This window comes from Rhinatrema bivittatum, chromosome 11, assembly GCF_901001135.1.
Source record: "Rhinatrema bivittatum chromosome 11, aRhiBiv1.1, whole genome shotgun sequence".
Taxonomy (NCBI): Eukaryota; Metazoa; Chordata; class Amphibia; order Gymnophiona; family Rhinatrematidae; genus Rhinatrema; species Rhinatrema bivittatum.
The window spans coordinates 53491860-53511157 of record NC_042625.1 but is presented as its reverse complement, the minus strand read 5'-3'; the positions used below and the strand labels follow the sequence as shown (position 1 = coordinate 53511157).

General features: G+C 44.3%; 1 protein-coding gene across 2 annotated transcripts in view; it reads right to left on the bottom strand.

Moving 5' to 3' along the window:
• Nucleotides 1-206: 206 nt before the first annotated feature.
• Nucleotides 207-19298, bottom strand: part of PIK3IP1 (phosphoinositide-3-kinase interacting protein 1) — a 35162-nt gene continuing 16070 nt past the window's right edge. Inside the window, exons 4-6 of one of the 2 annotated variants that reach the window (XM_029620112.1) lie at nt 16018-16200; nt 15066-15144; nt 207-3769 (exon numbers count right to left, since the gene is read on the bottom strand). In XM_029620112.1, coding sequence (XP_029475972.1) covers nt 3559-3769; nt 15066-15144; nt 16018-16200 — 473 coding nt within the window. In that variant the 3' untranslated portion in view covers nt 207-3558. Of the gene's footprint in view, nt 3771-15065; nt 15145-16017; nt 16201-19298 lie in introns of both variants that reach the window. The other variant, XM_029620113.1, reaches the window with a different exon arrangement.

The following is a 19298-nucleotide window of genomic DNA, read 5'->3' as shown; positions in this document are numbered from 1 at the left end:
TATCTAAGTTGGTTGAGGAAGAAACATGGGGGCTTGTTCTCTTCCCTTGAAATTCCAGATCTTTGTTTTTCAGACATTCCTGTTACTTTGTGCAGTTTTAGCTTCCTCTCTCTATTTTACAGGTAGGTAAGAAGCAGGTCTCTTGTCCTTGCTGCCTTTGATTGAGTTGTGGGTGTGGCTGTACTTAAAGAAAGCTGGACGTTATCTTTTCTTTCACACGAATTTTATTCTTACTTTGACAGGTTCTATATATAGCAGCATGAACTGAAACAATTGCTCAGGTCGTTAAAAAGGTTTAGGAACATCACTCAGTGAAAAATGTGAAGTTAATTTGTTTCTGGCATGCATTATCCTGCATTGAGCCCTGTATTATATATTGCACCATGACCCTGGCTGTATGGGAGGGATAATTTCATGCATGGCCCTGGATGAAGGCTGACGAGTTCCAGACCAATCTCATCTACTGCATCAGTAGCAGTAATGGGGACCACATCTCATCTACTGCATCACTAGCAGTAATGGACCTTTGACAACCATTTTGCTTTAGGGGTACTTTGTACACAGCCTGCCCCTGCATCAGCCAGTTTTCTGCTGCTACCCAAGACATCACCCTGCTCCTACCCTACTACAGTCTCTCCTCCCTCAGGCAGAGCACTTTCCAATGGGGATTATTAACCCATTACTTAACACAGAGAATTCACTGTACCGATGCATGTCTGTTCATAGCTCATGCAGATTTAACCACGTAGAATGATAGTCTGTGCCCCTTTTTCAAAAGTTGTTTTGTTTTATTTAACAGGTGCATAGCTCCTTCTCTTCTCTAGAAGGACCAGGTGCAGTAACATTTTTGCCAAAAAAGAAAAATGTGGAACACTATTTTACACTAACCTATAAAAAACTGATTTGTTCTAATGTTGCAGAAGTAAAGAATGCTGGGCTATATGTTACTTTACTAGATAACTGGATTGCAGTGCTTAGGCCTGCCTTCCACACCTGCACATGTGTGTAATTACCCTGCCTGGTGCACAGAAGTTTATAGTCTTGCATGCATGTAGTGTGGCCTTGTACGGGGATGTCCAGTCTATCAGTCCATTCAGTGGCCTAGGATGCCAAGGGTGAGAAAGGAGGTGCCCAATGGGCATGTGGCTGTAATGTGTTACATGGGCTGAGACTCATGGCTCCAGGTGCATTTTGGGTTACCTTCCCCTTTTAGAGCAAGTGGCTGCATCATTCAACCTTCTAGGGAGTTGTCAATTGTCTTCAAAGGTGGAAGGCTCTGCTGTAGGGTCAGTAATGAGAGAGAGATCTGTTGAGTTACATGCATCCTCTGCTTCTTTACTCTTGGCTAATGGATTTGGATATACCTTCCCTGCATGGGTGATGTAGGTTACTTTTTTGGGGTCTGGTCTGTCTGTTTCTGCTTCTGACTCGAGTAGAAGCGAGGCTGGGCTCTGGCACTGTGAACCTTTATATCTCTTCCCCCCACCCCAACTCATTTAGCCCAATCACAGTTGCAGCCCTTAGCCAGACCCCATCCACTAAGCCACCTTCTGGACCCCTACAGCTGGGGACTATCAATCCAGCCATAACAATGCAGGACCCTGTGGGCCCGTGGCTATGAACATCCCTAGAGCTGACCCTGCAGTCAAACACAGATGATCTGCATCGCAGTGCATAGGACTGCCACTTAGCCACCCCAGAGCACATGGGCGCTTTGCTAAGTCAGTATGAAGGCAAGGTTAATACTTCATGATTTTTCCCATCTTACAGAGCACAACAGAACTGGGATGAACAGCAGGAACAATACAAGCTAGGAGCAGGCTGGATGAGTTAATCTCTAGCCAGGCCATGCCATTCATTGCAGGTCTATGTGCCAGAGCAGTATAACATTTGTTCTTTCTCAGCTGCAACATTGACACAGCTCTCTTATCCTGGTTGAGGCAAACTTGTCACATCCAAAACTAACATTCCAGAAAGTTCAAATCAATTGTGTGCATTTTACTTGTTTCCTGTAGCACTCAGGCAGCGTCAGCAGCATCGATGAACTTCAGGTTAAAGCACTAAGCCCATAGCAGCCTGTTATTCACCATTTATGTTGAGCTGGCCTTAGTGACACGGTGGAGATGGAAGTTGAGGTTTTTCTGGGGTGGTATTAATACTGTTCTACACCAATGATAAATCTAGAAAGGTAGCTCCTGTCTTCATCTGGGGCTGAAACCTGTCCTCAGTCTGGGTAGTGAGAGAACCTTGGCAAAGCTTATTTGGAAGCACAGCCAATTTAAGATAAGCCACTTAAATACCTGATAGATGGGGGACAAAAGGGCAATGGAGTGGTTCAGCAGGTGGTTTGCCTGCTTTTAAGACAGCAGTGACCTTGAAATGACACCAAATTTATGGGATAATCCCAACGTCAAGAATAGTCAAGACAAGCCCCCTTTGCTTACGCCAAACTCATTTTAAAAATAATAGACAAAGCTGTAGCAGCATCGGCACTGCCCTTTGCTGTCTTCTCTAAGCTGTGGTGCTGCCTCAAGCAGATGTAGCACATTCCAGGCTTCCCTGCCCGACTGCAAAAGCCCGGTGTTGTGTGGTTTCTTGCTCTCCTACCCAGCTGCCTCCCTTCGCACTCTTGCTGCAGCTGAGTCTTGACGGGGCTTAAGCTCAGCCAGCATTCGCTCCTGCTCCTGAGCCAGCTGCTGTTCTGTAGCCATACAGACACTTTTGGTGGCCAGCAATTAGAGCGAGTGTACGTTAAGGATGGTGAAATTGTCTCGATTATGCCCTTACAACACATGTTGATTTTGGGACAGCGTTTACCTTCCCACACATATAATGCTGGGCCAGTGGTGTGTATGGGGAAAGTTCATAAGGATCTTGAGGGAACAGAGAAGCTGCTGCCACCACTCCTGAAGCAGAAGGCAGTTGTGTACTCCCTCCACCAGCAGTGAGTAAGTGTGTGGAAGGCATTCATGTCTCTGGTTGTTCACCTACTGTATGGATGAGATTGGTGGCTTCACAACCTAATATGTGCATATATGCTTCTTGGCCTAATGCCTGTATAGTGAGATCCACCCACCACTGCAGGTCCACCACTGGAGGGGATTCCCTGTTTAACTTTAAAATCACTTGCCTGGTAAAAGGGTCACTGGAGCACAGCTTCTAGCACATTCAGAGTGGCTTTGATAAAACTCCCTACCCCCTTCCTTATTCTGTTTACATCCGCCCAACTTCCAGTACTCATAGTGGAAAGAGGAGGTCATCTTGCAGACGGAAAGGAAAGATACCTGGATCTTCGCACCTGCCACCAGTGGCCATGCCAAACTACAAAAATAACCAGGGACTAGATTTGTTAAAAATTACAAAATACACAGCATCATTAGGGCATATGTTTGCCTGTCCATCACTCTGCTTCTAATAAAATCTGAAAATAGTTCTGCAGTGTCCATGCCCATCCCTTAATACAAAGGCAGAGGAGGTGCCACTCAGGTTGTTCCTGCAACTCAGCGCTGGCAGAAGGAAACAAAATTATAAGCCTTGATATAGGACCCAAGTCTGTCCTCAAGCTCCTGGGGTGCCAGCCTGGCCCATAAGGGGTGTGTCACCCTCTTGTAGCGTCTCTTCCACAGGAGTTTGGGCTGGGTGCACTACCACAGTGTTCTCATCCACAATATCACAGGTGGGGTTGCTGAAGGCAGAGAGTGGCAGTGTAATGCGCTGTAGCTCTCGGTCTTGCTCCCGCTGCTCATGCTGCTGCTTCAAGTCCTTGCCCCTGCAAAAGGAGAATTAGACAGATCAAGAAATGCTCTAGGAGTAGTCCTCTCTTAAAAATTTTTAGGATAACTCGTTATTCCTTTACAATAGAAATTTCAAAGTTTTTTTTTTTTTTACACAAGGTGGTTTCATATGGGTTCGACAATAGTGTGACATTGTGGATACCTGCATTTTTTATTTAGGGTTGGTAGAAGTAGTCCTGTCATCTTAGGTCATGACCTGCTCCAGCCAGCAATAAGCATTTCATTGGTTCACCCCCCAACCCGGTAAACTATCAGGCTGCTCCGAATAAGCACTGAGTAATAGGAAGTCTCCACTGTGATGTGAACCTAAGCACTCACAACATGACTAGGCCATTTATAACAGTAACACACTAAAGGACAACAGATAAAGAGCAAAGTGATCCAGTCAGTCTACACAGTTGCAATTCTTTCAGTTTGAGTAAATGAACATAAACAATTCCCATATGCAACACCACAGCTACCCACTCCTTTGTATTCATATTCCAGATCAATCCAGACTGCTGGGCTTTGCCTCCCTGCCAGCACATGGAGACAGAGAAAAAAAAGTTTCACTGACCCTGCCATATAAGCCAGTGTTGCACCTGCAGTGACTCAGTATTTCTCAGATGGTAGTGGCATAAAACCTGCAATCTAGAGTATATTAAAAAAAAAAGTATAGATTTCCATCACAGGAGTTTAGTAGGTCCTGGTGGGGGCCATTCCGTCTGGTTTGAGGTGGTCAAGCAGGGGACTAGTGACCCTTGCTGGAGGCTCAGTCCTAGATTCTGTGAAGGTATTTATCTGGTGGTCCAGTTCCCTAACGTTCCATGAGGCAGCATTAGTCAACACTAGCAACTTTGCATTTAAAACAGGCCGACTAAGCAGGGAACCATTTTTCTTCTTGCTACCGGCGCTATTGGTGGCATTAAAGTTTATTACAAAAAAACAAAACAAAACTGAAAGACTGGGTGATCGCTACCTTTGCCCCAGGTTGGCTTCGTGGCAGCCTACTCTGTTGGGGATGATCATGGGGTGCAGAGCTGTTCCTCTCCTATGTTCTGGGGGTCCCAGTGCAGAGGTGACACTAGGCGGGGTCATTCCTGTCTCAAAGCTTCTGCGTCCGATGCATCTCTGGCGAGGAAAACATGTCAGGGGAGCCGAGCACTGGGACTAAGAGTAAGCAAGCCCCACCGCTGTCTGAGTCTAGCACCGAGGCTTTTCCCATCAGCATGGGTTCGGTGGCCTTTTTGAATTATTTCTCAGCAGCAGCAGGGGAATCCCTGCCTCTGTTATCACCTACAGTACCCGGCGAGAGGGAGGGGTAGGATGCTCCTGACACAGAAGACAACACTCTGGCCCAGGATTCAGAAGATTCACAAGCATTTTCTACAGATTTTGTCTGTCTGATGCCCAGAGCATATGTCGCTACGAAGACAACAGGAGATAGCAACCCTCGCTTACAGACTTAGGCCACCAATGGTTCTTGGACAGTGAAGATGCCCAGCTTGGCAAAGAGGAAGCGGTTGACGAGCGTTTGAATTCAGGGTCTGTCCCCTTGCCCATGTAGCGATGAATCGGAGGATTCCCCAGCAACAGGATTGGCGCCCAATGGATCGGAGCTGGGCGATGACAGAGGAGATTCTGGTGGCAGAAGCTGATGACCATAAGGTGTTGCATCTTTTTTGCAAGGAAGAGCTGTAGCCTTTGCTTTAAGGAGCTTAGAGTCAAGGGTCTGCAAGAAGAGTCTGACCAGGAAGGGGTAGACCCAAAGGTAGAGTGAGGGGCCCAGCCAAAGCTTTTCCCTTTAAGTCTGTGAAAAAATTGGTGGTTTGGGAGGGGGGACAGCCTTGAGACCAGCTTGAAGGTTGGCAGAGCACTGGTGAAGCTGTATCCATTACCAGAGCTGCTGGAGCTTCTGACACCTCCGAAGGTGGACACTTCAGTGTCAGCAGTAACCAAGAAAACCACCATTCCGGTGGCAGGGTCTGCCACTTTAAAAGATGTGCAGGATCGGAAGGTGGCGAGATTTTTGCAGACTGCAGCCCTGGGCATAAGGGCTTCAGCTTGCAGCACCAGGAATGAACATTAGCAGGTAAGAACAATTTTTCTATCACCCCAGTCTCTCACTTGAACTTTCAACCTCTTTTACTGAACTGTCCTCAATGTCAGGCCCAAACAGGCCCAGAATCTGGTAAAGAACTTGTCTCTACAACCTTCAGTTCAGGCCTTGTTATATTCATAAGAACATGAGTGCCTTGCCGAATCAGACCAGTGGACCTCAAAGCCTAGCATCCTGTTCCCATGGTAGCTAGGTCGAGTCAAGGGACAGCAACTCCTAAGTCTGTCAGACTAATAATTAACAGATCTGTCCCTGAGAAACTTGTTCAAACTTTTTTTTAAATCCAGCTATATTAGTAACCTTGACCACCTCTGGCAACAAATTTCACAGCTTAATTATGTACTTACTGAAAAAAAAAATTGTTAAATTTGTTCTAAATCTGCTACCAGATAATTTCATGGAGTGTCACTTAATCCTAGTATTATTTGAAAACATAAATAGCCATTCCCTACTTACTCATTCCACACCACTCATGCTTCTATAAACCTCCATCATATTCGCTCAGTCTCCTCCAAGCTGAAGAGCCTTAACCTGGTAAGCATAAAGGAAATTGTTCTATCCTCTTCCTCCAGTATTCCTACAAGACCAACACTAAATCCAACACCAGGTCCCCTTTCAATAAGCCACACAGCTTCCAAAACTTAAGAAGCCATTGTCCAAAACATCCGTTCCCGAAGCTCATTAAAGATTACTCCAGTGCCGCCTTAGAAGCCTGTTGCAGTCATACCACTGCTGTCAGGGGTGTAACTTCCATGTCATGCAGGTTACTTCTTGTCTACCTCCTTGAATTGTGGAGCCAGTTAGTCATGCTTCTACTATCCCTTCACTTTTTGGAAATAAGGATTCTCTGTTTATCCCATTTAAAAAAAAAAAAAAAAGTTTGCTGTTATTCTGGCTTCTACCACCTCTTCTTGGAGGGTATTCCAGACATTCATCACTCTTTCCATGATGTTTTTCTCGACTTCATATCATGACCCCTAGTTCTACCAGTTTTTCACTAAAAAATGTTTACTTCTGGGGCATTAATACCTTTCAGGTATTGAAACGTGCCATTTCCTAGCATGTAGCCAGATGGACTCAGGCTATGTGCTCCCCTGCTAGCAGATGGAGACTGAGTCAGGTTTCAAAGCTTACGTCACCCTAGAAATACTCCTGCAGTGACCTCAGCCATTCATTATCTCTCCGTCTCCTAGCAGATGTGGATGCTATCTCCACACCAGCAGTGGTGTTTAGCGGGATTGCAACACTAGTTTGAATAACAAAATTAAAATTTACCTTTAAATTTGGAGAAAGATCGAGCCCTGCTCTCCAGTGATGATACCTAAAGGTCCCTCCCCCAGCTGAGAATTCCTGAGGTGATTTCTGAGATCCCTCAGAGGTGGCCTTGGTCTGGTAGCCGGTCCCCGGTGTGGACTTTGCTGCTGAAGCAGCAGAAAGGCAGCGGGTGCAGGAAGCCGAGCGTGGCGGTGACAGCCTAAGCCCTCTCCCCTGGCAGTCTGAAACAGTCTCTGTACTCAGCCGGTAAGCGCTGAGCACAGGTAAGAGAAGAACTCCTCAGATTCAGAGAAGTGGAAGGGCTTCAGAAAGTCTTTCCTCTGATCTTCCTTGCTTGGTGCGCCATACAGGCGAAATTTCCGATCCCATTAGGGCAAGGGAAGGGGGTTTCCAAGCAAGATGAGCGGCCCGATGGGCTAGGCCCCGCTTCAGGCTCGGTGGGCACTCCAAATGGCAGGCCACAGCAGCACCATCTTGCGCGCGGTTTTGCTGCAGCGCCATTTCCCCCCATTGACAGTCAGTACGCGCAGCGCGAACCAGCCTTGTTGGGCGCCTAACGTGCGTGCACGTCAGTGTGCATAACCATGCGTGCGACCGGACACATACTTGTGTGTGTCGAGGTGGATTTGTGCGCACTCAAGCTCAGGCGCTAACCGGCTGAACACATAAGCTACGGTGTACAATGGCTCAGGCAACAAAGAAGCACAAGCTGCACTCCCTTTGTGCTGCCTGCCATATTAGGGCTGCACAGTCTGACCTAGAATCCTTCCTGTGTGTCAGCACTGTGAGGAGGCCCAGGGATGGCTGGACTCTCAGAACTTCTCCAAGCCCAGCCCCTCCCAGTCGGAGGATGGGTCAGCCTCGACCTTATCTGGTAGCACCCCTGGGGTTGCATTCTTCCCCAGGATATCCCTTTAAGGGATCTCTCCTATTCGAAAGCGAATTGGAAAAGCTAGCCAGTTAGTGGGGTGAATCTCCAATGCGTAGGCTACCGGAAGATATGAAAAAAGAGGTCGCAGCGCCCCTCACCCATGAGGGGTTGGGCCAGGGGCTCCCAGCGAGATCTGATCCTTCACAAGGACTCAACTCTGTTTTGTCTTACGGTCTGGCCCTTGAGAGGGCTCTCCTGATGAAGTGTGGTATTCAGTGGCAGTAATCGTCACCTTGCTCTGCGAATGGAAGTTCGACGTCCCCGCCATACATGCGGATCTGAAGAATATTTGAGGCCTGGTGCGAGGAACGCAGGGTGCCCCCGTGGATGCCCAAGATCCCCATGATTCTGGAATTTTTACAGGAGGGTCTGAACAAAGAGTTGTCCCTCAACGCCTTGAAGGTCCAGGTGGCGGCTCTCTCCTGTGTCAGGGGCAAGGTGAACGGAATTAGTCTGTCGACGGATCCAGGCTTGGCCCATTTCCTAAAAGGGGTTAAACACCTCCGACCACCCTTAGTGGCTGGTCCCCCTATGGAACCTCAATCTAGTATTGGACTTTTTAGCAGGACCTTCCTTTCGGCCATTGTGTATTCTGTCTCTACACCTGTTAACACTGAAGACTGTATTCTTGGTGGCGATATGCTCGGCTCGTCACTCACCTCACTCATCATTCCCTGTTCCAGAACATTTATGAATAGCTTAACTAGCACAGGTCCCTGTGCTAATGACCTTTGTCTACTAGGACTTACCCTCTATGTCCCACCTTTAACCAGTTACCAATCCACAACAGGACACTGCCTCCTATCCTATAACTTTGAATTTCCTGAGCAGTCTTTCATGGGGGACTTTATCAAATGCCTTTGAAAAAATCCACATGAAATATGTGGATATATTGTTTCATTGAGGAGCAGAATAAACAATCCCACATGTGGCACCATAGGTGGAGTGTGGTCTAGTATTGGCTGGAAAAGCCTAGGTGGTTTTGTACTTGCAGCTGTGGGCAAGGATCCCTCTCTCTCTCTCTTTTTTTTTTTTTTCAATTAGAAATTTGTATTGGATGTTATCAAATAACCAATACAATAACAAAAGGCACAAAGAAACATCCAAAATGCTCAGTATGATTCCCAAACCCACCCACCACCCTTCAAGCAAAATATATATATAAACAGTAGAGCACATACCCAGAAAATGGTTCATGTAATCATCACATAGATAAACTGAAAAAAAGTCACCATGACTGCGTAATACTAAATGCAGAACCGAATACAAAACCCTCCTGGGAGGAAAGCAATCGTAAAAAATTGTCACTGGGTATACCTATAGTAGTTGGCAAATAAGAAAAAAAAATAAAAAGAACAATGCAAAAAGAATATCACAGAGACATGTATTATGAGACCTCCGATCCCTGGGATTGTCGCCATTTGACAAAGGGATCCCAAATTTTCTTAAAAGGTGTTAGGCAATTATGATGGAGGGCTGTTAAGTAAGCCAAAAGATAATGGGTACACAGGCAAAGTGTTACAGCTTGGAAGGAGGGTGCTTCAGTGTGTTTCCAAAATAAAGCAATCTCACACCGAGCTGCACTAAACATTTGCCGGCAAAGTCGCCTTTGACATTTAGCAACACCCTCAACCGGTAAGCCAAGCAAGATATAGCGAGCATCATATACATTCCCCACACCCACCATGTTAGACGTCATGTCAGTAATTTGTTGCCAAAAGGACAAAAATTACTCTGCAGTGCCACCATATATGTACACAAGTGCCCTGAGAACCACAATTTCTCCAGCAGAGATCACTCACAGAATACATGCGGTGCAGCTTATCGGGAGTCAAATGCCAGCAAAAACAATCATTTGGAACAATTCTCCTGGAGGATAGCAGAGATGGAGCATTTACTAGCACAAAAGTGAATGGAATCCCAATCACTGTGCTCAAGGTTTCTCCTAAATCCAGCTCCCATGCACACATATTCGAGAATTTCAGTTATGCGCCCATTAAGGAGACAAACCTTGGATATTAAGCCCTTTTTTCTTACCAACCTGACTGTAATAATTTCAAACAGTGATTTACTCTGTCGCAAGGCAGAAACTCTGTTGTGCCATAATAAAAATGCCGAATTTGAGCAGATTCTAAAAAGTTCACCCTCTCCATGTGATATTTAGCAGTTATGGCACAGGGAAGCCTGACAGCACCGCGAGTGAATAAATGGTCCAATCGTGTGACACTATGTCCCTTCCAGTTATCAAATGCCTTTGAATGTAAGCACATGGGAAAAATCACATTATTAAAAAGCAACAGCTAGTACCAACCAATTTAGATTTCCACTGAAACCACACCTATAAGGCCGTTTGTAAGGCAAGTGGAGCAAGGTTGCCATGGGAGGGCAGATAAAGGCATCACACCAATCAGCACTCGCTTGAGTAAAACCCATTGCTTTACAGTCCATGATCTATGAAAATCGAGAAGTGCTCGAAGTTGGGATGCCACATAGTACCACATTAAACTGGGAACCCCTAAACCATCCCGCTTCTTGGGTTGAAACAAAATCATCCGAGAAACCCTGGGTGAATGCTTTTTCCAAATAAAATAAAAAATCTTTTTCTGCCAAGAGCACAAGATAGCCACAGACAGATATATAGGGAGGGTTAAAAACAAATAAAGAAACCTAGGGAGAATATTCAATTTAATAATGGCTATACGGCCTAAATGAAATGCCAACCACATTAGAATTGACTGCAAAAGAATCTCCCTCCCTAATAAGATTAAACATATCAGTCAAAGGAGTAACTAAAATATGAGAAAAACGTTTGTAATAACCACTAGAGAACCCCGGTGATTTACACACCTTTAAAGTCTTAATGACCCTGCAATACCTCAAGAGTACTAACTGGGCTACCCAAAAAGCATTGTGGCTGTTCAGGAGAAAGAGATGCAGTTCAGCTACGCATCTATATTGCCAGCTATGGCTTTATCTGTACTGTAAAGAGTTGTGTAAAATGATATAAAGCAGTGCCGTATAGCTGCAGATTTGGTAACTATATCCCCATGTGCAGCCTTAACTTTAGTGATAGAATTCTGAACATGGAGAGCTTTCAAAAGCCTTGCCAAATATCGGCCAGCCTTGTTCCCCCTCTGTGAATCAACATAGCATCCCTCTAGTGACTGCAGTTCTGATCAAGCTACAGACAGTCTTTGAAATATGGATTTGGAGTGGGTTCCCAGTTGCGCATGGGATAACTGTGTAATCTCTTTTAACCGTTGAGACTGTTTGAATTTCTTATCTATTTTACAGTGCGTAGCATAGGAAATTAAAAGGCCCCGCGCACTACAGCAATCCCAAACCACCTGCAGTGACGTGGGAGTATGGGCACATAAATGGAAATGCTCTTGTAGCTGCGTGCTTAGAGATTTAGAGAAAGAGTCATCTTTTAGCAAGCTCTCATTATGGCACCAAAAACATTGACCACAATCCAGATCCTGAAAAAGAACATCCAACCAGATAGGTGCATGGTAATATTGCCTATACCAACTCCCAACAGCTTGTCAATAAGAAAATAATCAATACGGGACTATGATCCATGGGGTGAAGAGAAAAAGGTATATACACGAGATTTAGGGTACTTCTGCCTCCAGACTCCACTGGGTCTTTAGTGAGGAAAAAGATTTTCCACACTCCTTGTAAGGACGAGGAAGACTGTTGTGAATTATCTAAAATTGGATTTTTAGTAAGATTAAAATCCCCTCCTAGGAGTAAAAGCCTCTCCGCATGAGAAAGTAAAATATCATCCAATGCTTTCCAGAAGGAGCATTGGTCAGAATTAGGAGAATATAGGTTAACTAGGGCGAGTATGTCTCTGGCCACCCTGATTTTTATCAAAAGAAACTTTCATTTTATGCACCTTGTGCATAAAAAAATTTGAAATCAAAATGGCCATGCCAGCATGTGTCCCCTACAGTGTTGTGCGGATCATCCTTAAGAGAAAGGAGATGCTCATGCCTTTTCTATAAATTATTCTCCTGCAAGAATACAATGGAGGCCTTATAAGTAGTTAACTCATGAGATAAAAGCTGGTGTTTCAGAAACATATTAAGGCCTTTAACATTAAGAGAAAAAATCTGGGTCGTCATTGAAAAAAATATACAAAACCACATGACCTGGAAACCCATTAAAGCACTCCAGTCACTCTTACAATAAAACTTCTTAAAAAAAACTTCAAACTGTCTCAATGACTTATGTGCAGATATAGGAATAAAAAAACTACATAGTAGCCCCCACAAAATTCCCACCATCCAATACGTGATCCGACTGACCTCCTCGGCAGATCTTTCCACTCCTTGGGGACATGTGGTAAAAGCCCAAGTGGAACTGAAGCTAACCCCCCTGATTACCCAAAAGAACATTAAACAATGTTTCCATCACGTGAACTGGAAAGAATGTCCATCCATAACCAAGCCCCTCTTAACTTTCAATTCCCACTCAGACTACACACCTCTTCCAGACCTATCAGAGAAGCCTACAGAGGATCCCTACACGCCCCCCCCAACCAAATCCACCCATCAGCTAGCCACCAGAGAACGGGCCTTCTCCACAGCGGGACCAACCATATGGAATGCTATTCCCCCTGAACTCAGACAAGAACCCTGCCTGTTGACATTTAGAAAAAGGCTTAAGACTTTGTTATTTAAACAAGCCTTTCCCTAAATTCACCGATCCGCCATAGCTATCATTACTGAACATTCAGCACACTGTAAATAATTATTATGGTCATTGAGTTACTTTCTGCTTTGTCGTCTTCTTCCCCGAGTTCCATTACCCCTGTTTCATTGTAACTTTTTGCCTCACTTCGTTATGTTAATGTTTTAAGGTTTTTGTACCCCGGTTCCTTGTAAACCGACATGAGATGATTGTATCATGAATGCCGGTATAAAAAAAGCACTAAATAAATAAAATAAATTATAAGCTTGCACACTGGAGCACTCCCACCATCTATGAGAAAATGTGCCAGGCAAAGGCCTGGCCACTCTTGTTTTCTTGTTCAAGCATATCACATCACCTAAATAGTACCTTATACTCATTTTAACTGGCTGTCACCAAGAAACAGCTGCCCCAGTCTGTAGCAACCTGAGCAGGGGTTCCCAACTTTTCAGGATACAAGGACCTCTTTGCAGCTTCAAAACATTTCACGGATCCCCACGCACTTCTCTAACTTTTTGTATGCCATAACAAAAGAAATGTGCACTCCAGAATCATTCATAAAATGTATAAAACGGATCTAAACTGAACATGTAGGGAGGGCAATTTCAATGTGCAGCAGAGGCTGCAAAGTTTCTGAGAGCCTCAAATCGGGCCCTTCTTCCCAACATCCTCACAAAAATGCAACAGTGGGGTTAATTATTCTTCAGGGCTGCAATCAGTCCCTGTCTTCCCCCACCTCCACCAAACATGTGGCAGTGCACTTTGAGGCTTCTAATGGGTGTGAGCAGCCCGTCTGTCCTGCCTTCTCCTGGTCTCAGCAAAATGGGGTGAAATTTTCCAGGTCATAATAGGTCCCTCTCTCATTTTCCTGGCCTGTGACACAGCAGCCCGCTCATTTTCTCCCTAGATAAAGTTTCTTGCATCCCTTCTGGAGGACCCCCTAAAGTCTTCTCGCCTGACATTTAGTTAAAATAAAATGGCATATTTGTAGATACGCAAGCCTATTTTTCTTCAAGAGACCATATTTCTCCATCAGAAACTCAAAACTACATGGTTCTTTATTCACCAAACATAATAGTCCCACACTCGCCTATCGCTGACAGATAGATCCAGAGATACTGTGCAAAATCTCTATTAAATTGTATGGGGGTAAATGGAGAATAATCTCTATTACCAGTCAAAAAAGACCTACAATTAAGCCAGAGTTTAAGTGTCAATTGGGCAAAAACTTTTCTAGATTAACATATTCTGACAGTTTTGACAACCAAATACACAAATTCAAGGAACTGTCCCCACAAAAAACTGCTCCAACTACTACTTATTTCTATAGCACTACACGAGCTAAGCAGCACTGACTACTGAAACTTATCCTGCCAGCTCTTATAAGATCTCTAAGCTACTTAATAAATGTTATGTTTTGAAAATGAAAGTCTGTTTCATCACTGGCTATCTCTGGGGAGGAAACCAGGCGGGATAAGTTTCAAGGTTTTAACAAACTGTTTATCCCCGGCACCCTGCCATGCATAAATGGCTCAAAGTTGTATAGCAATGTAATAGGACCATATGCCTTAAACCCCCTCGTTGCTTTCTTTGGTATAAACAAACCAGAGCTAGTCTGGATAAGCATTGACTCCATATATATCCATATATTTTACTCTGCAGCAATTTCAAAATTTTACCAGGAACTCTAATTTTAACTGCCTCTTTCACCTCACCATTTAAAAAAGATCAAATGACTGTCAGCAAAATTAATCTATGGAATACATTTAACTGGGCTTCCAAGACAGTATTTTTAAACCATGTCCACACCTCATACAAACTATTAACTTTTGCAACCACTCTTTGTATAATATGACAAAAGAGGCAGTATTTGGCATGTTACTTCATGTGACTACAAATGCCAGAGTGGTCATGTAGTCTGTACACACAGCTCCCACCTGATCCAATGGGAGGATAGAAAGTGATATAGAAAATCCTAAGAAAATGATCTCCATATTCAACTTACTAAAAATAAGGCATCATGTAGATAAATTACATAGTATATTATGAACACAACAAATGAAATGGCCTGGTTATTTTTATTGTATTTTATTTATTATTTGATTTATGGATATTGTAAACTTTTCTTTACTATATAATGTCTTTTGTAATAAAGGTTTGCTGTACATTGCTTTGATTTTATACTAGAAATGCGACTAAGAAAACAAATAACCTAACCTCCTTTTCTACTCTAAGATGATGCCAGTGACCTATGAAACCGCTCACTCACCTTTTGTACATATATCCAATGACAATGCCGCTCCCAATGGCGATTATAATAACCATCATAAGAATCCCCAGTACATACCCTGTGGAGACACATGAAAAGAAAATTGCAGCAACCATAAGCCCATGTTGATGAAGATGGGAGTATGATGGATGTAGAACCTGAGGATGGGGGCTAGAGTGTAGTGGCTAGGGAGGGAAGCAGTATAGTGGGCGAGATGTCTGAAGGCAAGGCTTAGGCGAGTGTTGGCATTGCTGAGGTAGAGAGTAGGGTGCAGGCCAGGACTGGATTTATAGCACTCATAAGCAGAGGACTGAGTGAGGGTATTTTCCCTTGAAAACAAGAAAGCAGTGATAGGAAGTCCAAGCTTTTGGGTGCCTCTATGGAGTGACCTATAACCGGTATTAATGCTTTGCTTTGTTGTCCTTCTTTGTAACAATTATGAATTTTTTTTGTTCACTACCTTGAGCCTTTGGCATTGATGGTATAGAAAATTTAATAAATAAATAAAAACAAAATTAGTAACATAGTATTGTCAGCAGAAAAAGGCCAATGGCCCATCCAGTCTGTTGGGCAAACTGGATGGACCCATATGTTCACCTTCCAGCTCTGATGAACAGAGGGGGCTCAAAAGTAAGTGCAGGACACAAGAGGGTAGGAGAGGAGACAGGAGGTGAACATGGGTGGAAGGGGCTAGGAGGTGAATGTCAGGGATAAGGGTAGGAGACAGGGTGTCAGTGTGAGGTAAGAGTTTTAGATAGAGAGCAGGCTGTCAGAGAAGTAAGCTGGAACTTTATGTATTTGAAGGTAGAAGCCAGGGTATCAGTTTGGATGGGGGCTGGAAGGGATGGGTAGGAGGCCAGGGTGCATGTGGATGGATGGTGAGAGGAGGAGACAGGACAGCAGTAAAGCTGAGTGCTGAATGAAGGTGTAGATTTAATAGCCAACTTCTCACCAAGGGTCCCGAGATCCTTCTTCTCTTTTGTGTTGACTCTCATTCTCTGGTTGATCCCAATGACTGGCTGTACTGCTGCAGACTCGCTCCGTGCCGGGAAAGAATCCGCTGGTTCAAACACCTCCTTTTCTTCCTCGCCTGTGTGTGTGAGATTCTCTGACTGCGCTGTGGGCACTGGAGGCACTGTGAAAACCAAGGAAAAAGCTGTTATCAGAGAGAGAGAGAAATAACTACAGCAGGGCTTCCCAAACCTACCCTGGGGATACCACAGCCAGTCAGGTTTTCAGAATATCCACAATGGATATGCATGAAATAAATTTGCATATAATGATCTCATGCATATTCATTGTGGATATCCTGAAAACTCGACTGACTATGGAATCCCTAGGACAGGTTTGGAAAGATCCGAACTGCAGCCTAGGCTGCAATCCACCCACCAAGGGTGTGCTGTGTCAGTGGGGCAGATTTATGGGGAAAAAAGTGCTATTTACTGGGGATATTTTTCTTTAGCCTTAAATCTAAGTTCCTCCTAAGAAACTTCTTACAGTTTATTCCCATTCATTCCATCAGCATAATTAGCCAGAGGATTGCCCTTCTTTGTATTATAATTCCTAATGAATAGCAAATGTCTGCAAAAACGTTAGACTGAATTCTTCCTGAAGCACCAAACCACACCTTTATTTGAGACACTGATTAACAAGCATGGAAAATGCACTCACCTGGGAAAAATATCTACATGTTTTATTGACTTCAAAAAGAACTTTTGATTCTATCTGGCACCCCAGCCTTAACCTCGGACTACTGCAATTGGAATTGGGGAAACTACGATTAAATCTATATAATTCATCCATCAGCGCAAGACACCGTCAGGCAGGAGCAAGAAGTAAAATCAGGATGTAGTCTCATATATATCAACGATCTCCTCCACTACTGAAAAGATCTCCAGCCACAGGCCTACAATTAAGAACAAAAGAAATGCTGGCTTACACCAAAGGTCTATTGAGTTCAGCATTCTGTCTCTGACAGTGATAGTGACCAGTCTAAACCTCTTGGAAGGACCCGGCAGATCCATAGACTAAATCCATTTCTTGTTATCCACTCCCAGGGACAAGCGGTAGCTTTCACCAAGTCTACCTGGCCAGTAACTGTTTATGGACTTTTCTTCCAGCAACTTGCCCAGACCCTCCTGAGAAACACTTTCCTGCATCCCTCACTCGCCCCCCCTTTCTCTCTGCTGCTAACCCCTTAACTGCCTTGTCCTTTCAAGTTCTAAACTTTAACACTAGTAATTAACTCCCCTAGGAATTCTGAAACAAGGAAAAGCAATATATCCTTTTCTAATAAATTAAATACTCAGAGCCTTTTTAAATCTAATTAATATTCCCTATTTATCTGTTCTACCCTCCCATGAATGTATAAACCTCTATCATATCCACTCTGTGTCATCTCTTCTCCAAGCTGAAGAGCCCTAATCTATTTAGCCTTTCTTCACTGGGGAGCTATTCCATCCTCAATTTTGTCACCCTTCTCTGTACCTTTTATAGTTCCACTCTATCCTTTTTTTGGCATGGAGTGACCAGAACAGCACACAAAGATGCATATTCTCAGTTTTATTCTCCATCCCTTTTCAAATAATTCCTATAGAACTAGCAATTTATACTGGAGAAATTACTTACCTGATAATTGTTTTCCTTAGTGTTGACAGATGGACTTAGGACCAATGGGTCATGTTCCCCTGCCAGCAGATGGAGACGGAGTCAGCTTGAAAAGCTGACGTCACCCTAGATACACCCCTGCAGTGACCTCAGCCCTTCAGTATTCTCTTCAAAAGCCACTGTGGACATACTATCGAAAAAACTTGATTATTGTAACTGTACTCAACCAAACAAACACTGAACCCCAGTAAGATTATAGATGCCCTGATCTAGGGACTGGATGACGGCTTACACGTAATCTCTTGGAATCTATATCCACTCCACGGGCAAATCCTTGGCATCGTTCTTGGGCAGCCATGGGCTGAGTCCATCTGTCTACACTAAGGAAAACAAAATTATCAGGTAAGTAATACCCCCATTTCCTAGCATGTAGCCAGATGGACTCAGGACCAATCAGATGTACAAAAGCTACTCCCATACGGGGCTGGAGGCTGCCCACAGTCTGGTTAACACCACCCTTGCAAAAGCTGCGTCCTCCCAGGCCTAAAAGTCCAGGCAATAGAACCTGGAGAAGGTGTGCAAGGAGGACCACGTTGCCGCTTGGCAGATGTCGACAAGAGACAGCAGTCTAGCTTCCGCCCATGAGACTGCCTGAGCCCTAGTGAAATGAGCTTTAACCTGAAAGGGTAATGGCTCTCCTGCTTCCACATAGGCTCCTGTGACTACCTCCTTAATCCAGCAAGCTATGGTAGCCCGTGAAGCTGATTTGCCCTGCTTCCTTCCACCGTGAAGGACAAACAGGCAGGCCATCTTTCGGACCAGTTCTGAAACTTCCAGATACCGCACCAAAAGCCTACTGACATGTTTTTGTGTTATTTTAACTATGTATGTTACTCAGCTTGTAAACAGTTTTGACCGACGTACGTTGTAAAAGCGGTATATAAACATTTTTAAATAAATAAATTCAAATGGCTGAGATGGTATTCTTCCATGTCCTTCTGCTTATCTAGGGATGGCAACAAAATGGACTGATTCAAATGAAACTCCGAGACTACTTTGGACAAGAAGAATGGAATGGTACGAAGCTGTAACGCTCCTGGAGTCATCCGGAGGAACGGTTCCAGACATGATAATGCCTATAGTTAAGAGATGTGACTTACCGAGAATATAGCCACCAGGAACACAGTTTTCAAGAATAATAAATGCAAGGAAAGACTGCACATCAGCGAAAAGGAAGGCCCTGCCAAAATCTCCAATACTAAATTAAGATTCCACATAGGAACCGGTCACCGTACGGATGGCCAGAGGTGCTTCACCCCTTTCAGAAAATGGGCCATGTCTGAATGAGCCGACAGGCGGGTTCTGTTCACCTCGCCCCTGAAACGGGAGAGAAACGAAACCTGGGACCTTCAAGGAGTTAAGGTTCAAACCTTTATTCAAGCCGTCCTGCAAAAATTCCAGAATTCGTGGGATTTTGACCATCTGAGGGGAAACACTGCATTCTTAGCACCAGGTCTCAAAATACTCTCCAGACTCGCACATATGCAAGAGTCGTAGAGAACTTCCGTGCGCGGAGTAAGGTAGCAATTATTGCCATCGAATATTCTCACTTCATCAGGCGAGTCC